The sequence below is a fragment of the Chrysochloris asiatica genome, unplaced genomic scaffold (assembly GCF_000296735.1).
Source record: "Chrysochloris asiatica unplaced genomic scaffold, ChrAsi1.0 scaffold00002, whole genome shotgun sequence".
Taxonomy (NCBI): Eukaryota; Metazoa; Chordata; class Mammalia; order Afrosoricida; family Chrysochloridae; genus Chrysochloris; species Chrysochloris asiatica.
Genome location: NW_006408520.1, coordinates 20480009 through 20501851, shown reverse-complemented (window position 1 = coordinate 20501851; position 21843 = coordinate 20480009). Strand labels below are relative to the sequence as shown.

General features: G+C 40.1%; 1 protein-coding gene across 1 annotated transcript in view; it reads left to right on the top strand.

Annotated features, from left to right (window-relative positions):
* Nucleotides 1–20993, top strand: part of RPAP2 (RNA polymerase II associated protein 2) — a 171078-nt gene extending 150085 nt beyond the window's left edge. The window contains exon 13 of the mRNA XM_006831052.1: nucleotides 20849–20993. Coding sequence (XP_006831115.1) covers nucleotides 20849–20993 — 145 coding nt within the window. The remainder of the gene's footprint in view (nucleotides 1–20848) is intronic.
* Nucleotides 20994–21843: the final 850 nt, after the last annotated feature.

Below are 21843 nucleotides of genomic sequence, written 5' to 3'. Positions count from 1 at the left end.
AAGAGCAGAGAGCGGGACCCTACCCAGAGAAACAGTGATGCCTGAAATGGAGGCAGAGATGATGATGTGGAGTGATGGAGCAGCTGGAGACTTTAGATCCAGAGAGGGAGAGTGACTGTGTGCTGAAGACCTGGGGGGTATGGGGGGCAGGATTGCAGGGTATACCCTTTGGTTGGTTGATGATGCATGGAGGGAATTGTAACCATGGCAATGAGACGATAAACAATAGAATGAATGTAAAATTAATGTTCTCCCATGTAAACTATCACATAATTCACAATAAAACATTTAAGAAAAAAAATAGTAATTGATCTGCCATTTCAGTAAGTAATAGATGATCAAGAACCATTGGTATTGAAGGAAGACGTCTGAGCTGCACTGAAGGCATTGTAGCAAAACAGAGCTCTGGGAATTGACAGAATACCAATCGAGATGGTTCAACAAATTGATACAACGCTGGAGACATTGAAAAAAAAAAAAATTGGAAGGAGCTAACTGAGAAAGAAGAGATCCGTATTTCTGTTTATTACAAAAAAAGATGATCCAATAGAATGCAGAAATTATCTAACAGTATCTTAAGTAGCACACACAAGTAAAATTTTGTTGAAGATAATTAAGAACAAGTTGCAGTGACACATAAACAGGGAATTTCCAGAAATTCAAGCTGGATTCAGATGAGGATGTTGAATGAAAGATATCATTGCTGGTGTCAGATGTATCTTGACTGAAAACAGAATACCAAAAAGACGTTTACCTGTGTTTTATTAACTATGCAATGCCATTTAACTGTGCCGCTCATTAACAAATTATAGATAACATTGTGAAGAAAAGAAATTCCAAAATGTTTAATTGTGCTCATGTAGAATCTGTACACAGAGGCAGTCGTTCAAGAATAAAGGGACATTTTGTAGTTTAGAGTCAGAAAAGTTGTGTATCAGGGATGTAACCTTTCACCATACTTATTCATTGTGTATACTGAGTAAATAACACAGGAAGTTGGACTATATGAAGAACACAGCATCAAGATGGATGAACACTGATTGCCACATATGCAGATGTTGTAAGCTTTCTGGCTGAAAGTGAAGGAGACTTAAGTATTTACTAATTAAGATCAAAGACTAGAGCTTTAAATATGATTAATCCTCAACACTTAATACAAAATCTCCACAACTGGATCAATAATCAGTTATAAATGGAGAAAATATTGAAGTTGTTAAGAATTTCATTTTTTTAGGATCCACGATCACCCATGAAAGCAGTAGCCTTTGGACTTATCTGCTGCTAAAGACCTCTTGAATGTGTTAAAAATCAAAAATGTCACCTTTTAAAACTAAGGCATGTTATTTCCAGTCACCTCATATGCATGTGAAATCTGGGCAATGAATAAGGAAGACCAAAGAAGAAGTGATACCTGTGATTTCTGGTGTTGGTGAAGAATAGTTAAATATAGTATGGGCTGACAAAAATGAACAAATCTGTCTTGGAAGAAATACAGCCTCCAAAAGTATAGCTCCTTAAAAGTGAGAATGGCAGGATTCACTACTTTGGAGATGTTATGAGGGAGGGCCAGTCCCTGGAGAAGAGCATCATGCTTGGTAGAGGGTCAGCAAAAAAAGAAAGAACGAAAAGAAAACCCTCAATGAGATGGACTGACATAGTGGCTTCAACAATGGGCTCACTCATAGCAAGGATCCCGATAATGGCGCAAAACCAGTCTGTTTTGTTATTTTGTACATAGGGTAGCTATGTATCGGAACCTATGGATCAGAACCAACTGGGCATCTCCTAATAGCAACTACTACTAAATGTATTTCATTAAGTACTTTTAAACTTAAATCAAACTTTCAAGAAGAAATTATTAATCCCAAATGCCTGAAGAATGCATGTTAAATTCAATATTCTAATTGCTTAATGTGGCTTTTTTCTCTGGTGGCTTTAAAAACTTCCGTTTAGACTGTATATTCTAGTTAGTTAACACCTGTTTTGGAAGAAGTGCAGCCAGAGTGCTCCTTGGAGGCCAGGATGGCTAAGCTTCGTCTCTCCTACTTTGGACATATTGTCCGGAGGAAACAATCATTGGAGAAGGATGTCATGCTGGGTAAGGTGGAGGGTCAGAGAAAAAGAGGAAGACCCCCAACGAGATGGATCAGCCAGGTGGCATCATTGATGGACTCAAGTGTGGCAGCAGTAGTGTGGTTGGCCCAGGATCGAACATTGTTTCGTTCTGCTGTGCATGGGGTCGCTATGAGTCGGCTCCGACTCGATGGCACCTGACAACAACAACACCACCTTTTGAATATTCTTCCTGCCTTTGACTTTCCTGATTTTGATAGCTCTAGTTAAAAGCATACAGTTCTTGGAGCAAGAACTCAAAAGCTTCTGTATGATTCATTATTTAAAGATTTTTACAAAGTTTTTGCAAGTTAGATGATTTAAGTCAAAAGGTAAAGTAAGTCTTGGTATTACTGGTTCTCACTTTTGGCTGCTGTGTTGTCCACCACCCATTTCGAATGAGAATTTTGGGAGTTGGCGATTAGTTATTTTTGTATAGTTCAGATGTATTCTGCTTTAGAAGACAGTGGGAACATCAGATTACATAGGTTTATTATTTAAAACCTGATGTGGTGCTGTAGATTAATGCGCCAGACTGTAAAGTCGCTTTGAACTATGAGATCAGAGGTTCAAGCTCACCAGCTGCTCTTCGGAAACCCTATATACAGAGTTGCTGTGGGTTGGAAATGTGTCACTGAATGGTTTAAAATTTAAAAAGGTGTGCAACAAGGTTGTATTCTTTCACCATACCTATTCAACCTGTATGCTGAGCAAGTAATCCAAGAAGCTGGGTTATATGAAAAATGTGGCATCAGGATTGGAGGAAGACTCTTAAACAACCTGCGATAATGCAGATGACAACCTTGCTTGCTGAAAGTGAAAAGGACTTAAAACATTTACTGATGAAGATCAAAGAGCACAGCCTTCAGTATGGATTACATCTCAATGTCAAGAAAACAAAAATCCTCACCACTGGACCAACAAACAACATTCTTTTCAATGGTGAAAGGATTTAAGTTGTCAAGGACTTCGTTCTTCTTGGATCAACTATCAACACTCATGGAAGCAGCAGTCAAGAAAACAAACGACGTATTGCATTAGGCAAATCTGTTGTACAAGACCTTTTTAAAGTGTTGAAGAGCAAAGATGTCAGCTTGAGGACTAAGTTGCGCCTGACCCAAGCCATGGTATTTTCAATAACCTCATATACATGCAAAAGCTGGACAGTGAATAAGGAAGACCATAGAAGAATTGATGCTTTTGCATTATGGTGGTGGTGGAGAATACTGAAAGTGCCATGGGTTGCCAAAAGAACCAATAGATCTGTTTTGGAAGAAGTGCAGCCAGAGTGCTCCTTGGAGGCCAAGATGGCCAAACTTCGTCTCTCATACTTCAGACCTGTTGTCAGGATGGACCAGTCACTGGGGAAGGATATCATGTTTGGCAATGTGGAGGGTCAGAGAAAAAGAGGAAGACGCCCAACGAGATGGATTGGCCAAGTGGCAGCATCGATGGACTCAAGCATGGCAATAGTAGTGAGGTTGGCCCAAGATCGGGCACTGTTTTGTTCTGCTGTGCATAAATTCACTATGAGTCAGTACCAACTCGATGGTACCTACCAACAAGAACAACATGGGTTGGAACCAATTTGATGGCACTTCACAACAACAAATATTAAAAATTACTCTGTAATAAAGGTACTTGGAAAACTGCTACACACTGCTTGGTAAACTAATATGTGTTGAAATCACATTATACTTATAGAATCACCTAGACTATTTCAGCTTCATTTATTTAGTGATTTTCTATTGAGTTTTTCAGGTCCCACATTATGTTCATCACAATGTATGTGTGTATGCAGGGAGTTAAGTCAGCTACACTGCAAAAGTACTTTATGAGAATAAAGCAACTGCCAGGTTATAACTGGGTATTTCTCTGGTTTAGGTGCAGATAAATATATTGTTTATCTGAAACACTAAGCTTTACACAACATTTTACATGCTTTAAAATCCAGTTCTCACAACTGTGAAATTAAATGCCACTAATTCTCAGCATCTGTGGTTCTTAACTTTTTACATGCTTTAAAATCCAGTTCTCACAACTGTGAAATTAAATGCCACTAACTAATTCTCAGCATCTGTGGTTCTTAACCTTTTAGGTTCTGAGCCCCTTACCCCCAGCAATTTGCATCCATCCTATTATAGGAGAGTATAAAACTATCTGATCAGAAGAATGCTGATGATTAGCTTGAGAAATTGGCAAATAAAATTGCTAAAGGACAGTTGTTAAGAGCCAGTGAGTCACTTCCAACTCATAGTGACCCTGTTTCCAGTGAGTGGCTGGTGAGCTTGAACCACCAACTTTGTGGTTCAAACTGACCTTGCAGTCCAGCGCATTATCCCACAGCGCCACACCAGGCAGTAGAGCTACTTTAAGAAGAAACTGTGTCATCCCAATCAAATTATTTGTGTCCCTCCCCCATCCTATGTTGAAGACCAAATTTCTTATTTCTTTCTGGGCAGCTTCATTTGGATATTTCAAACTCTCAAATCTGAAATTAAATTTATCTTCCCTTTCAAATTTCCTTTGTTTCGTTTGGTGGCATTTCCATCTGCCTAATGACTCAGAATTTGAATCGGATTCGTCTTTGATGTTTCTCTTACCTGTGTCTCTTGTGTCTAATTAGTTGCTAAGTTCTTTCTATAACTTTGTAGCATCCTTGTTGTTGTTGTTAAGTGCCATGGAGTCAGTTCTGATCCATAGCAACCCTGTAATTGTAATTGTAACCTTCCTAAGTAGGACTGCTAGCCATGTATCTTCCCCCAACTATTGCATCCTTCCTCAAACTGTAAGTGTAATCCCAAAGTTTAATTCTTACTCAGGCCTTTGTTCAGAAACCTAGCAATTCCCCAACCCCTACTAAATAATTTTGCATGTAGTACATGACTGTCTTGATGTGACCCCAACCTGTCTGTTCCCTTTTTTACCCTTACATTGTGTCCACTATTTTCTCTTACAGGCATCTTCGATTGCACAATTTACTGCTCGAAATGCCTTTCCTTTTCATATATATGTGTTGAAAGCTTCAAGGCCTGGTTCAAATGTCCTCCTTACAAGGTACCTTGTTAGGAGCCGTCCTTAACCACCTCCCACTGGTAGAAATAATGCCTTACTTGTATAAGCTCCTGCAGGTGAGATCTTTGTTTTGTTTATACCACTTTCTGCTTGTTACATAGTTCTTTCTGTTCAGTTTATTTCAGTAGTGTTAACAGATGACCAGACTGCACAGTTTTATTCAGTTCAAAATCTTAACAAAATTTCCTTTAAATCAGTGTGGAAAAATAACACCAACCATCCCTATCTACAGCTCTCTCTACCCATGCTGGGTTTGAAAATTCATTACATGATCCCACAAAACTCAGACACCATACTCAGTTAGAGGATTGGTTAAGGAAGTTAACAAATTACAATTCAGGATCAGAAAAGTGCAGGACACAGTTCTTCCAGTCAGGTCAGCCTCTCCTCTGCCATACACATAAACAGGCCTCTCTCTGGCCTTTGGTTCCTTTAGCTGGCCTCTGTACTGCTCAGGCAGTGAGTGCTTCATAGTTCTTTTAGGGCTGCTAATAAATGTCCACAAGGGAGTTCTAGTAGCATAGTGGTTATGAATCGGGCTGCTAACCTCAAGGTCAGCAGTTCAAAACTACCAGCCGTTTCGCAGGAGAAAGATGAGGCTTTCTGCTCCCTTAAAGATTTACAGCTTCAGAAGCCCTGTGCAGGGTCACTGTGAGTCGGAACCAACTCTATGGTACTTCAACAACAACAACAATAAATGTCCACAGAGCATACCACTCCACTGTAAGCCTCAGACTGAAGCCACTCAGCTCTAGCTGTGGCTCAGCAAACTTAGCTCCCCCATTAAAGTGTATGGAGGCACCCCATTCTGCAAGCAACCCTCCTGACCACTTAGCTTTTCTTGTTCCATGGCCTGGGAAGCCCATCGCTGTGTCTTGTGCTCTGGTTCTTGATTCTGCTGCAGTTATCCTCTGCCACTCCTCGGATATTGCAGCTTCTGCTCGTGGATCAGAAAGGTTCAATGCAGAGGTATCTCAGGGTCCACAGCATGCGCTCCACAAACGCCTTCTAAATGGCTCATTTTATATCTATACTAGAGTTTCAAGTTTTTACAATTACAATTAACTGTTAAAATCCACAGCTGAATCATGTCATCTTATCAGTATCTCTTACCCAGACCCATCAGGCAAGGAGTTGTTTGGTGGGAGTTACAAAGACTAAGGGCTAGAAGAGACATTAATTCACTACAACACACAGTGGTTCTTAACAATGACTGTAAGTTAGAATCACTATAGGAATCTTTTTTAAGCTACTGATTGATTCAAAGACTTTGATTCACTGGTCTGGGGAAGACCCTGGACATAAGTATTTTTTAAGTTCCTCAAATGATTCTGATTTGTGCACCCAGACTTAATAAGATCCACTGTCCTTAAGTCTCATGCTTACTGGTGTGATGCTTTAGAGAAATGCTAAATCAGTTGGTTTAATGCTACTAGGATTTGCCTGGTTAGAGGCCCTTATCTTTTTCTAGGTCTGCATTAGTTAATGGTGCTGGAAGATATGTCTCACCTCTTGCAGAGAAAGAACAAATTAGAAACAGTGGAACTGTCCGTTTCATTAGCATGGTTTTTTTTTTTTTTGTAATGGCAGCTTTTACAAATTATTTGAAGAGCATAGTGCAAATGGGCTTTTGAAATCATAAGATCTACTCAGTTCTTAAAATGAATCAGACATGTGAGCTTGTGTGGTCTAGTGGTTAAAAGTGTAGACTAGTGGGAGTTCTTCTGGGGTTATTTGCTCTTCTCTTACTGACTGTGTGACCTTAAGAATGCCACTTGAGCTTCACGGAGGAGTTAGCATTTGCTGTAGCACCACAAAAAGTCTAAAGACCAACAAGTTAGTCTAATTTAAAAAAAAATTTTTTTTTCATAAATTTGGAAATCACTGTTCCTTCTTATGTTTGACGCAGTGGTTGAAATCCTACCACAAATAACAACTGGGAAAGAGAACTGAAATTCTTCAAATGGAAAAAATCATTTGGTCCAGTTTTAAAAGCCGTCCACCACTTTAAACTGATCTCCAACCTCTTGGCATTTGATTCCTTGTCACTTCTAATACTGTGTTCAAAAACAGCATCAACAACCACAGCTTAGAAAAGTGCCTCTGCGCATGGCCCAGTTCATGTCACTTTATGGAAAAGGAAAAAACTCTTCCACAAAGTGGCTTTTATGCTTCTTCCCCTCCACCCGAGTGAATGTTGTATTACTTTGGGGAGGAAGCCAGGGGTCACTGATAAAACAAATGTTTGTAGAGACTCAGTGAATGAGTTGAATCATCTTTTGCCTTCTCCCCAGAAAGAGAAAAGCAAAATGGAGAGTTATTAAATATGAAATTCTAATTACTTGGGTGCTAAGGCATCCAGAATGTACAGATGAAGTTTGTTTTGAAAATAACAGAATTGTTTTTTTTAATACCTGAGAGAGGCAATTTGCAAAATGTCTCATGTTTGTGTGAGCCCTCAAATTTCTGAAAATAGATGACATTTTGACCCATGCTGTTAAGAGTCACAGCTCTCCTTTGTTTCAGTTTTGAGAGTATGATTGTAGAGGTGTTCTGGTTTAATCCTTTATCTTTTAACACTTGTTCATGTGGAGAAGAAGGGAAAATCCCAATTCATTTTTTAGAAGAAGAAAAAATGAGTAAGATGGCAATTGTTAACTGACACACTTAAAGAAAAAGTGATAGAGCTTGACAGAGAGGCAAGATAACGTTGTAGGAAAGATACCCATACTCACCCTCCCTATCAGTACGCTCCTGGATAAATCCCTTCCCTTCTCCAAAACCTCAGGTATTTACACTGCTAAAACTGGCTGGATAGATGAAGAATAAATCATTTAAGAAATTAGCTGGTCTAACATCAGAAAATAAGAGTATTATGGGTAAGCCTCATCTTTTAGATTCTCTACTTATCCAGGCCATTATTAATAAAGATGTCTCGTTGGTTCCAGGAAATTTTTGCTTCTGGTTGTAAGTCTCCAAAGTCAGGTGTGGTACCATCTCTTATAATTCATAAAGTAACAAGCACAGGGTCTGTGCATGTCAACACTAACCAACTCCTTCCCAGCCCTGACTTCTGGAGCATAAGAGAGTAAGTGATAAAGGAAAAAAGAATAGCCTTCTTAGCCCAGTGTAATCTTTTAGCAGTTTCTGCGTCTTCATCACCTTTCTGCATGGTAATCAGCAGAACAGGTTTTCCTACTACAGCAGAACTCTGTATGAACCCAGTAATTTATCAAATCTGATAGGTACAGAAAACTGTGTGGCTTTTCACTTCCTGTCCCTTCCTCTAACCCTAAACCATAGAAAGGCATACATTTTGGTGACATTTAGTCACACAAACATTCTCATAGCTCTTTCTTCCCTTAAGAAGTGTTGTTCAGTGTGATTTTACTACAGCCAACCAGTTGGAGTCTGAGTTTGGTAATAAATAATAACCGCTTCAGAAACACACTCAGAAACTAAAAGCCTCTCCTTCTGCTCAGTTTTGAGGGTCAGGTTAATGCTATAACATTTCAGGCAGGTGCCTGATGTAATTACTCAGGAAGGATAATTCACACCTGGCTATAATACGGGATCAGAAAGCCTCATCTTTCTCCCTTGGAACAGCTAGTAGTTTAGAGCTGCTGACCTTGAGGTTAGCAGCCCGATTCGTAACCACTATGCAACCAGAGCTCCGTATTGCTCCTTGTTGTTATTGTTAAAGTGCCATCGAGTTGATTCCAACCCATAGCGACCCTGTATAGGGTTTCCGAGGAGCAGATGGTGATCTTAAACCGGTGATCTTGAACCGCCAGCCTTGCAGGTCTCAGGGCTTTGCAGTCTGGTTCATTAACCCACAGCGCAACACCAGGACTCCTATTGCACCTTAATGTTATGTAAACTTAGCATGATTTTGGAAGGGTTGAACCAACCCCCTGCTCAACCCAGTGGTTATGTACCTTGGAGTGGGTTCTGATTCCTAGCAACCCTGCATAGGGTTTCTGAGGCTGTAAATCTTCGTTGTTGTTGTTATGTGCTGTGGAGTGGGTTCCGACTCATAGTGACCCTGCACAGGGTTTCCAAGGCTGTAAATCTTTACGGGCTCACAAGGCCTCATTTTTCCCGCTGAACAGCTGATAGTTTCAAACTGTTGACCCTGAGGTTAGCGGTTAGCAGCCCAATTCCGTAACCACTATGCTACCAGAATCGGGCTGCGAACCACAAGGTCAACAGTTCGAAACTACCAGCTGATCCGCAGGAGAAAGATGAGGCTTCTGCTCCCATAAAGATTTACAGCCTCGGAAACCCTATACAGGGTCGCTATGAGTCGGAACCGATTCCATGGCACACAACGACAACAACAATATGCTACCAGAACTCCTTACTGGAGCAGAAAACCTCATCTTCTGTGGTACAGCTGTAATTCCAAACTGCTGACCTTGAGTTTAACAGCCTGATTTATAATCACTCAGTCTCTACTGGAAACAAATTATTCTTTACAATCTCTTTTCTTCAAGACTTCAAAACAATTCACTTTTGACTCCCTGCTGAGAATTTGCATTCCCCCTCAGGTATGTGAATCAGAATTTACATTTTAACAAGATCCCCAGAATCACCTGAGGATCTTGTTAAAGTGTAGATTCTGATTCAGTATATCAGGGTTGTTGTTGATAAAGTGGTGCAGAGTGTCAGTTCCAACTCAATAGTGACCCTGTATAGGATTTGCGAGGAGCAGCTGGTGAACCTTGTGGTTAGCAGTTCAGTGCTTATCCTGCAGCTCCACATCAGGACTCCAATATTTAGGGTTGTTGTTAGGTGCTGTCAAATTGCTTCCAAGCCATAGCAACCCGGTATAGGGTTTTTGAGAAGCAACTGGTGAGCCTGAACCACCAACCTTTCAGTTCAAATTGACTTTGCATTAACCCACTACACCACACCAGGACGAGAAGCAAATTCTCAGCAGGGGTCAAACCTGACTGACCAGGTTCAAAGCCCTGCTTTTCTTGCACTAAAATTTTTAAGGCTAAGAACCTGGTATAGTGCTGTAGGATAAGCACTGGACTAGCTGCTAGGTTGGCAGTTCGATCCCACACAAGGGGTCCTCAAACCCTACAGAAGGCTGCTGTGAGTTGAAACCAAATCCATGACACTGAATAACAACAAAATAAGAACATTATGAACCTGTTCCAACTTACATACAGATTTCACTTAGAGACCGAAGAATTGCTCTTGTTGCAACCCAGGGACTGCCCTGTTTAGAAGGTGGATAGCATAGAAGTTCATCAGTCGTTTAGCACCACTTGTTCAATAAACCACAACTTTAACTATTTGGCTATCTTTGTTGATAGGACACAAGTAGAAACTCAAAATTATAGATAACTTCTGAGACTTAATGAAGAACTTGCATAGCTCTAAATCTTTGGGAGAGCCCTGTGACATGTGGGATAAGTGCTGGACTGCTAACCACAAGGTAGATAGTTCAAACCCACCAGCCGCTCTTGTAAACACTATACAAGGGTCCCTATGAGTCAGAAATGACTTAAAAGTGCCCAGTAACAACCAATCTTTGGGTATAAGGATTTATAAAACTATCACTCCTTAACATTTCTGTTGTTGCAGTTGGCATGCCCCAGCTTTGGGACTGCTCTTGTTATTGTGTGTAGCCATTCCTGTTAACCAGATGTTGTTTGATAAAAGCTCAGTAATAACAAATTGAGGGTACTTGTCGTAACCTGACTTGCATTCTCTCCTTTTGATGTGGAACATATGTGGAGCAGTCAGCTACATAAAGGTCTTATCAATGAGATCTAGTTTGACACGGGCTTTTTGCTTTAGTTGCCATGCCATTTACCATATGGTAAAGGACTAAGTCTATAGAAGCTTACCTGTCTTTTCAGAATGGAGATTTGAATCAGTGAAGTTTTCATGCGTGCTTTTCCCTCTTGTTTGTAATTTTAAAATTGCAAGTTTTTATTATGTAGTTTTTCCCCTCAAATTATATTCTCTAACATATAGACTGTTTATGTTAACCTTTCCTTTTAGTGTCACCATTAGAGATTTTTAGTTACTCGTAGTTAAAAACACTTAAGGAAAATAAACTGAAGCATAAAAATCTTTTGTTTTTACTTACTGAAGTGATCTTAAAGGTATTTCTTCCATAAAGCACAATGTTAAATATCACCTGTGGATATTACTTGGTTTTCAAGAAGTTATTTGAGCACAGTTTATTACTGTTTTCTATGAGACACTATTAGAAGTTTCAGGACTAGAATAAAAGATTGAGTTCTTGTCAGTGTATAATTGGTAGGGGGTGTTCTTTAATCAAAAGATCAAGCAGATAAGTGATTAGCATATCATAATTAATCATGTACAGATAAAGGATTAAAGGAAGGGAAAAAACTGGGAAATCAATTTAACAAAGGGGAGAAAAAAGGATGTTTGATAAGATTAAAGTAGTACTTCCAAGATAACTTAGAAGTGAAAGATTGTGTTCCATGATTTCTTTCTGTGGAGTGAAAGGTATGTTATTTTATGTTTTGAAGTAATGAATTTTAGACAAAATTTATGTTCTGGGCATTACATTTTAGGAAGAGTGAGAAGCTAGGAAGGGAAATAAAGGAGACTACTCTGGTAGCGTAGTGGTTACGAATTGGGCTGCGAACCTTAAGGTCAGCGGTTTGAAACTACCAGCCGCTCCGCGGGAGAAAGATGAGGCTTTCTACTCCTATAAAGATTTACACCCTCGGAAACCCTGTACAGGGTCGCTATGAGTCGGAACCGACTTGACGGCACTTAACAACAACAACAACAACCAATCTGAATAAGGGATGGTCTATGGCATCTAAGAGGAAAGATTGAAAGAACTTGGAATTAACTGAGCACTGTTTTCAAGAATATAAAGCAATAACTTTAAGAACTTACCAAAAAAAGAAAAAGAAAACTTTCTTCAAGGAGAAAATCCACCACAGACTTTTACATTATACATAAAGAACATTGTCCAGGATATAGTTGTATTAGCTGTAACAACATTTTTATTAAAAATGTTATTTTTATTATTAGTTGCCCTTGATTCAACGCCATCTCCTGGCAACCGTATGTACAAAAATGTGAAATATCATCTGGTCCTGCCTCATCCTCACTAGGATTTTTGGAAATAGATTTTCAGGCCTCTTTTCCTAGTCTGTCTTACTTTGAGAGCGCCACTGAAACCTGTGTGCCATGGGTCACCCTGCTAGTATTTGAAATACCAGTGACATAGCTTCCAGCTACACACAAGCCACCACAGTCCAACAAATTGACAGGTAGTGGGTGCTTCACAAGCAAGTGTAGAATCTCCCTCCTGTAAGATCTTGTTATTAGATGCCATCAAGTCAATTCTGACTCATAGAGATGCTATGCACAACAGAACAAAACACTAGCTGGTCCTGCGCCATCCTCATAATTGTTGTTACACTTGAGTCCATTACTGCTGCCACTGCGCCATTCCATCTCATTGAGGGTCTTTCTCTTTTTCACTGACCCTCCACTCTACCAAGCATGATTTCCTTCTCCAGGAACTGGTTCCTCCTGCTAATATGAGAGACGAAGTCTTGTCATCCTAGCTTCTAAGGAGAGGAAAAAAATCCCTGACTCCTGTCTAGCTATACTTCTTCTCACACAGATTTGTTTGTAAAAGTCGTTTATTAGCAGTTTATTAACAGTTTTGAATAAAGGGATCAAATAACTACATTAAGAAAGGGTCTTGGACACCGATAAGGGGAAATGAGGGAAAAAACAGCAATGAAGTGGTGAGCTAAGCCCTACAATGTTCAGTAGACTTCTGTGAACCCGGGTGAAGACCTGGTTGGCCAGCAGTGTGGCAAGACCTGGGGACTCTTGGGCCCAGAGTCAGTGATATAGCCACAGAGGACTAGAGTGGAGAGTGAAGCGTCCAGCTGATAAGAAGAGAGGGTATACGCATAAGAACACCCACACTTGCAAATAATACCCACTTATCCTGGCTTCAGTGACTGGATGATCAGAGCTCAACCAGAAGTAAAAAGAAGAGGGAAAAAAAAAAGTATTCTCATACAATTTGATGAACTTGACCTACACCTATGGAACCCATAGCTCAAAAGAGGGAACAAGTCCTTACAGCAAAAATCATTCCCACCCCCTCCACACACAGAGTAGACAGGGATGGGCAACTTGGACATTGGCTACCCAAAATGGGGGGTTGTTGTTGTTGTTGTTAAGTGCCTTCGAGTCGGTTCCGACCCATAGCGACCCCGTACAGGGTTTCCGAGGGTGTAAATCTTTACGGGAGTAGAAAGCCTCATCTTTCTCCCGCGGAGCGGTTGGTAGTTTCGAACCACTGACCATAAGGTTCGCAGCCCGATTCTACAAAGGCAAGAAGTGACTGGCTTACAAGCTTTCAAGAGGGAACCTAGATACAGAGGGCCTGGAGGAAGGTAGAATCTCCAGTGAGTAGTATTCAATCTGACTAGGCGGGGCTGATGCAATGAAATGCAGACGGGTCTCTTGTGATACAATAGTGAATAATTGTTATCAGGACTGATTGTGAAGGTTGGAAATGTAAAGGTAGACGTTTTATAGCAAGGAGGGGAGTGATTAACTTTTCAGTCTAAGAGCGGAGTTCCCTAGGACCATCAAGGGAGAAGAGCAGAGAGCGGGACCCTACCCAGAGAAGCAGTGATGCCTGAAATGGAGGCAGAGATGATGACGTGGAGCGATGGAGCAGCTGGAGACTTTAGATCCAGAGAGGGAGAGTGACTGTGTGCTGAAGACCTGGGGGGTACGGGGTGGGGGTGCAGGATTGCAGGGTATACCCTTTGGTTGGTTGATGATGCATGGAGGGGATTGTAACCATGGCAATGAGATGATATACAATAGAATGAGTGTAAAATTAATGTTCTCCCATGTAAACTATCACATAATTCACAATAAAACATTTAAGGAAAAAAAAACAAAAAAGAAAGGGTCTTGGTTCACATAGGTCATTAGTTCTGTGAACTAAATTCTTCCTTGTGCCTTTGATTTCTTTGATTCTCTTTTGCTCAAAGGGGAAAAGTCCAATAGTTGTATCTTATATGGTCATTTGCAAGCTTTTAAGACCTCAGACACTACTCATCAAACAAGGATATAGAACATTATCTTTATGGATTAAGTTATGCCAATTAGTCTAGTTGTCCCATGAAGCTATGGTCCTGAGCCTTCAAGTCCAGTGAAATCAATCCCACAAGGCATTTGGATATATCTAGGAAGTGTCCCTAACTGTGTCCCCTAGGTGCTTTATTGTATATATGAATATATGTGCAGCATATAGAAACATTTATATTGCTTGTACCTACAAATATACTTTGTATATGCATGTGTATATATTCTCTAATATGCCTATATCATATATATCTAACTCACATATTTTTTGCTTGTTACTGCTATTGTTGCAAAATTGCATGTATATGTTACATCATTTATTTATTATTGTTGTTAATTCTGTGCTGGTAAAGGTAATAGAAATTGTCTTTGTATTGGGGAAGTCAGCACAACTTGACTAAGGTAAATGAGAGGTATGTAAGAATGAAGGATACCTGTGGACTGCTAAACACAGGTTTGAGGTTCAAAGACTGTTGCTTTCTGTATGTATAGCTGTTCTTGACTTTTTAGGAAAGTGGTATAATGCAATTGTTGTTTATCTATTCATTTTTTGATGCTTACCAGGGATGGGAGGAGAAAGAAGGGGAGTCAGTTACTAGATAGTTATTGCTGTTGTTACGTACTGTTGAGTCAATTCTGACTCATAACGACCCTGTATAGGGTTTCCAGGGAGCAGCTGGTGACTTTGAACTGCCGACCTTGCAGTTCATACCAGCCTTGTATTCAGTGCATTATCCCACAGTGCCACGTTTGTCCTTTTATGTTTGACTTATTTCATTAAGCATAATGTCCTCCAGGTTCATTCTGTTATATTTCATGGACTCAACATTGTTATTTATTGTTGCATAGTATTCCATTGTATGTAGGTACCACAGTTTGTTTATCCATTCATTCATTGATGCATCATCCACTGTTTTCATCTTTTTGCTATTGTGAGTAATACTGCAATGAACATGGGTATACATATGTCTGTTTATGTCATTCTTCCTATATCTCTTGTATACTTAGGAGTTGGTGCTAGATCATAAGGTATTTCTATTTCTAGCATTTCGATGGTGCACTATACCATTTTTCATAGTGGTTGTATCATTTTACATTCCAACTAACAGTGTGAGATCCAGTCTCTCAAGAAACTTCATCAGTGTTTGTTGTTTTCTATTGTTTTGATCAGTGCCATTTTCACAGGGGTGAGCTGGTGTCTTATTGTGGTTTTGATGTAGTACTGTGGAATAAACTGGATTGCTAACCACAGGTCGGCAATTCAAACCCACCAGCTGCTCTGTGGGAGAAAGATGAAGCTTTCTGCTCCCATAAAGATTAACAGCCTCAGAAATCCTAGGCAGAGTCACTATGAGTCATAACCAACTCAATAGCAGGGAGTTTGGAGTTTTTTGAATGGTTAGTGAACGCAAGCATCTCTATGTGTTTGTTAGCTGCTTGAATGTCCTCTCTGGTGGTGTTCTGTTCATGTTATTTGTCCACTTTTTAAATTGCATTTTTTGTCTCTTTATTGTTGAGTTGTTGAAATTTTCTATCTGTTGTAGAGATTTGACCCTTGCCAGATATGTTGTTACCAAAAAATTCTTCCCAGTCCTTAGATTCTCTTTTTATTCTTTTGGTAAAGTCTTGTGATGAGCAAGAGTTCAGGCAAAAGATAATTCATCTGAATTAGGAGAGGGACACTGAGAATGGAGGGGGTGAAAGTGATTCAGGAGACACCTCAGAGGAGAATCAGCAGGACTTGGCAACTGGGACTGAACATAGAACATTAAGGGGAACACTCAAAATGACTGTGAACCTTCTAATACCAGAAAGTTTTCATTAAAATGTGGCCAGAAGTTCAGGTTTGAGCATACTGCATTACCTTTTAGATAGCCAAAGAATGCTGGTGGTGCTGTAAGATAAGCACTAGTCTGCTAACCACAAGGCTACAATTCAAACTTCAGCTCCTCTGAAGGAGAAAGGGGAGGCTGTCTGCTCCTATAAAGATGTGCAGCCTTGGGAACCCTGTGCAGGGCTGCTATGAGTCAGACTGACTTGATGCCAGTGAGTTGGGTTGGGTTGGGTTTGGGGTTTAAAATCCAAGGGAAAAAAAATCTCAGGTGAGAAGTTACAGATTTGATAGTCAAAGACATTGGACTGGATATAGTGCCAAAAAGAAAAGGGTCAGTATACAACCTTTCCATAAGTTGTTGTTGTTAGGTGCTTTCAAGTCAGTTCCTACCCATAGAGACCCTATATAGGGTTTCTCAGGAGCATCTGGTGAGCTTCAACTGCCGACCTTACAGTTCAAAGTGACATTGCAGTCTAACATACTAACAACCTACAGTGCCACACCAGGACTCCTTTCATGAGTGGACTGGTAAAAAAAGAAACTTCACCAAGAGAGGCTATAAAGAATCAGGAGAGGAAAGAAAACCCTGACTCCAGTCACGAAGGCCAGAGGAGGAAAGTTTTAGGGAAGGGAAAAGTGCTCAGGGGCATTAATACTACAGAGCCCACTGAAAAGAAAACTCAGAGTTCCAGATCTGTAGCTATTTGGAAGCCATTGCTGACCATGAGAAGAACAGTTTCAGTTATAAGTCTGTGTTCATTTATCAGGTTCTAAACATGTTTAGTTTACATGCCCTTTCCCACTGTCACTGCTGACAAAGACAGCGTCTGCATAGAACCCTGCGTCCAACTCAGTGCACTGCCATCTACACCAGATAGCTCTTCCTGCTCCATTCAGCCCAGTGACACCTGTAGGTCAGCTAGCTACTAAGACAACATGTACCCTAAGAAGAAACCCAACGGTTTGTTAGTAGCATCTTGGACAAAAGCTACAAAACCAACTCTTATCTTTAACCAGAATTATAATGGACTAATAAAATGTTATGATATTTATCAATGCCACCTAGTAAGCAGGCATTACAACCTTTTACCGTAAAAATGAAGTACGAAAATTTAGAAAATGCTGATTAAGTAAATAAGTCAGACTGAAAGAATGGTCATTTGCCATTAAATAATAAAACATGTTAAAATAGATGAAACAAGAAATCTGGAAGAAGAGTATAACTCTTGTGAAATTTTGATTGTAACATTTTGGAGATAAAAGCAAAACATAATTCTCTTGAATGCCTTATTCATAAAATTGTTAGAGTATTCTTTTATACTTCACCTTATTTCAAAGAGGATTTAGGGCAACTTAAAACTCTTTAAAATTACTATTAGATATATAGTTCTCTAGTTGTTTCCATTCTATGTTAGGGACTAGAAAGTGGGGAAGAAGTCTTCTCTATTAAATTAAAGGAAAAATATGAGGGAATATATAAGACTAAAGGAAATCTTTCTGGCTACCTTTCCAGGAGTGTGATTGTGCAGCAACATTTAGGGCGCAAGTGTTAAGAGTAGTCAGGAAATCCTGGCTCCAGATGCCTGAGGATTACAGTCTATCCGCTTGTTCACTTGCTGCAGAAATCTCCAGGCCCTCAAGCTGATATTCCTGTCTCCTAACAGACAACAGACCTTGTGTAGTTTTTCTATCAACACTTCCTCCTGCCTGCCATCCACTTAACATTTTTACATTTGTAGTCTTTCACCAAAAAAAATTTAAGGCATTCTATTCCATCTACAAGTTCATTGAAGACTCAGCACACATCAGTGAAGCAAGTAAGGGTTATATTTTTAGAGTGCTCCTACAAAGATTTAAAACCTCGCAAGCCCTAAACAGGGTCTTTCAGAGTCAGAACTAACCCAGTGGTCCATAACAACAACACAGCTTACAAAGTCTTGATGTGGCACATAGGATAAACATTGGGCTGCTAACCACACGGTCAGCAGTTCAAACCCACCAACCACTCCTCGGAAACCCTGTACAGTGTTAGTGTGAGTCAGAACTGACTAGATGGTACTTAATAACAGCAACAATGACAGTCTACAAAGAATGAAAGCTAGAATATTGGCTGAGAACTTGGACTCCCTCAATAAATAGCCTAGGTTCAAAGGCCTGCCCTGCCACTTAGTATCTTTGTGACTTTGGAGAATACTTTAATCTTCTGTGCCTCTGTTTCCTCATCTATAAATGGAAGGCAATGCTACATCCTTCAGAATCATTGTGAGGATTAAAGAAGAGAATAAGTACATAGGAGCTCTGGTAGCATAGGGGTTACGAATCGGGCTGCGAATCTTAAGGTCAGCGGTTCGAAACTACCAGCCACTCCGCCGGAGAAAGATGAGGCTTTCTACTCCTGTAAAGATTTACACCCTCGAAACCCTGTACGGGGTCGCTATGGGTCGGAACCGACTCCACGGCACTTAACAACCACAAGTGATTATAGGTAGCACATGATGTTAGTTGATATTATAGTCATTCTCATAATTGATAAAAAAGACCTCTCCATCCACAGTAGCCCATTGTGAATTTTACAGAAATAAACCTTTTCAGGTACTTAATGTTTTATCACCCCCATTTTACAGATAGACTCTAAAGCTCTGAAGTACATCTTACCCAACACCTTACAAGCAGGCCAGACAGAACAAGGATCAGAATTGTGTATAGGGGATGCAAAGTCATGGTTCCCCCAGGGCTGAAGTTGGATTGGAGTGAATAGGTTTCATCTCAGGAGTGTACTCTAAACAGTTGAAATGACTGCTCTGAGACTTGTTTAAAAAAAAAAAGAATGAAAGCAGATCCAAGCTCAATAAGAAAAGAAGGCCTGATTGATTGACCTGCCATGGGCTCATACTGCCTTTTTTTGTTGTTTTTCCTCCATGCTAGTTTCTCTTGAACTCTCCTTTATTTGGACAAACAAAAATTTTAGGTAAATTTGAACACATCTTGTAATGAAGTTATTAATTTTTAGAATCCTTTTAGCCTTATAAGTTTGCTAGCAAAGCATTACTATTCCTAAAATGTGTTCTAACCAGGACAGCATATGGGTCCACAGATTGAGGAATGTGGTTCATGGGTTACTTTTTAATGTACTAGTGGTGCTATGGGACTCCTGGTGTGGTCCTGTAGGATCAGCACTGGACTGCAAACCACAAAGTCAGCAATTCAAACCTACTAACTGCTCCTCGGAAACCCCATACAGGGTCGTAACAAAATCACTCAACTGATAACCAAAAGGTCGGTGGTTCAAACCCACTAGCTGCTCTTTGGAAACCTATACATTGCCACTATGAGTGAGAAGCACCTTGACAGCACTTAACAAGAATAACAAGCAGTGGTACTTTTGAGAAGTAATTGAGAACAACATTATTTTTATAAAGAGCCCTGGTTGGCACAGTGGGTTAGCATTGGCCTGCTAACCACAAGATTGGCAATTCAAACTCACCAGTCATTCCCCAGGAGAAAGATAAGGCTGTCTGCTCCCATAAACGCTGAGAAGCAGTTCTGTGTCCTGTGAGGTCGCCATGAGCCAGAATCAACTCAATGACAATGGGTTTTGCTGGTTAGTTGTATGGCTTTTCATATATTAGCCAAATTTTAATCTCTTATACTTTGAAAGTCATAAAAATTGTTTTGGATAAGTTATACAAGTACTATTTAAATGCACAGAAGCTAGATATCTATGGAAATGACATATCTGTCTGCTCTGGGCTTCTTGGTTATAGTTTGTTCCATTTCCACTATCTTTTTTATCTTATTGTAAGGAAATGACAATGTCGTATTCAAAACGTTGATATAACCTAAGTGGGAAAAGCAATAATTGACTTCTGAATTCCACCTTCTCTATAGGAAGATATCTCAGGAAAGTTTGGCAACAACTTTTTAGGTTCATCTAGGACTAAGCTGGTGTGGTGCTGTGGGTTAATGTGCTAGCCTGCAAGGTCAGTATGAATCGCAATGTCGGTGGTTCGCTGGCCCTCGGAAACCCTATACAGGGTCACTATGGGTTGGAATCAACTTGAGGGCACTTAGCTGGAGATGCATAGAATCAAAAGTATTTTCCTCTGTTAAGTTAGTGTTAATTGCCTAGTAAGAGGTAATTCATTTAGTTGTTGTTGTTGTTAAGTACCGTGGTGTCGGTTCCGACTCATAGTGACCCTGCACAGGGTTTCCGAGGCTGTAAATCTTTACAGGAGCAGAAAGCCTCATCTTTCTCCAACAGAACCGCTGGTAGTTTCAAACTGCTGACCTTAAGTGGTATAATCCAAATATCCAATATGTTGTTTGCTCTTCAGTTCCAACTTATAACTATCAATTTCAGCTCTAAGTGCCTTTATATAGTCCCTCTTCCCCAACAGGAAAGAATTCATTAATTTCTTAGTAGTTTTTGCCAGCATGATGGAGAACCTGTTGTTGATTCAGGCTTTGAGACGTCTTCCCATATTTACTGATACATTTATCTTTCAGCTTTTTCCTGCAATCTCTCTTCCTTTGTTAGTAATGCTTTCTCTCTTCAGGAGTTTAAGTCAGAGAGACTAGTAATTCTCACAGAATTCCCTATGGCAAGTTGAAGAGAGCATTCCCTCAGCTCTTCCCATTTTGTGGGTGTTCATTCATTCATTCTCATTCATTCAGTGTTTCTGGTTGTTTCAGACTGACCCCAATTCTTGGTATTCAGAAGCATTCTCAGGAAAACGTGGTGTTTACACAGTTTATAGCCACTCTCCTTGAAGAATTACATTTAAAGAATGAAGACCTTGAAAGTTTAACCATCATATTTAGAACCAGCTGTCACTAAGAGTGGTGAGTTCGATTGTGTTTTACTTTGGCTTATTTTTCATTGTTGACTACGTGAATTCTTTAAATCAAGTATAGACCCTGAGACGTACTCAATTTGCTCAAAGAAGCACGTGCTGTCCGTCGGTTTTCCCCCACTGTGGTCACTGTCTGCCCACTCCTGTAACTTTCTGTCCGATCCCTGTTGCTATTCCTCTTTTTTAGGCTTCAGAAGTTATTTTTGTTTCAATCCCAAAGAGTACAATGGTTCACTGAGAACGTCTCATTCATAGAAATTACCCTCTACCCAACTAATAAATACCATAATCATCTCCTATGCAGAGAAACAGGAGAATTTACAAGTCTAGTTTTGCTGAATCCTAAGAGCTCTGGTAGCATAGTGGTTATGAATCAGGCTGCAAACCTTAAGGTCAGCAGTTCGAAACTACCAGCTGCTCCGCGGGAGAAAGATGAGGCTTTCTACTCCCGTAAAGATTTACACCCTCGGAAAACCTATACAGGGTCGCTATGGGTCGGAACCGACTCGATGGCACATAACAACAACAACAATCCTACTCCCAGTTACTGACCCTCTCCTATTGCCCCAAGTCCTTGTTCCTTTGAGTTGGGTCTCTTCTACCCAAACCACTACTACAACATAATGGGGGAGATAGGGAATTGATGTTGGGAAGACAAACCCAGTGTCCATTAAAATATTAATTTAACTGGTAAAATATTTGAATCCTTTTATTCACATTATCCTTTTTTGCTTCACAGATCAACTCCCTGAAGAGAAAATAAAAGATGAACTTATCTTGTTCAGCATGTCTAGAAGTGTGGCTCTGATGATGATGGTCTGGTGGTGACTTATA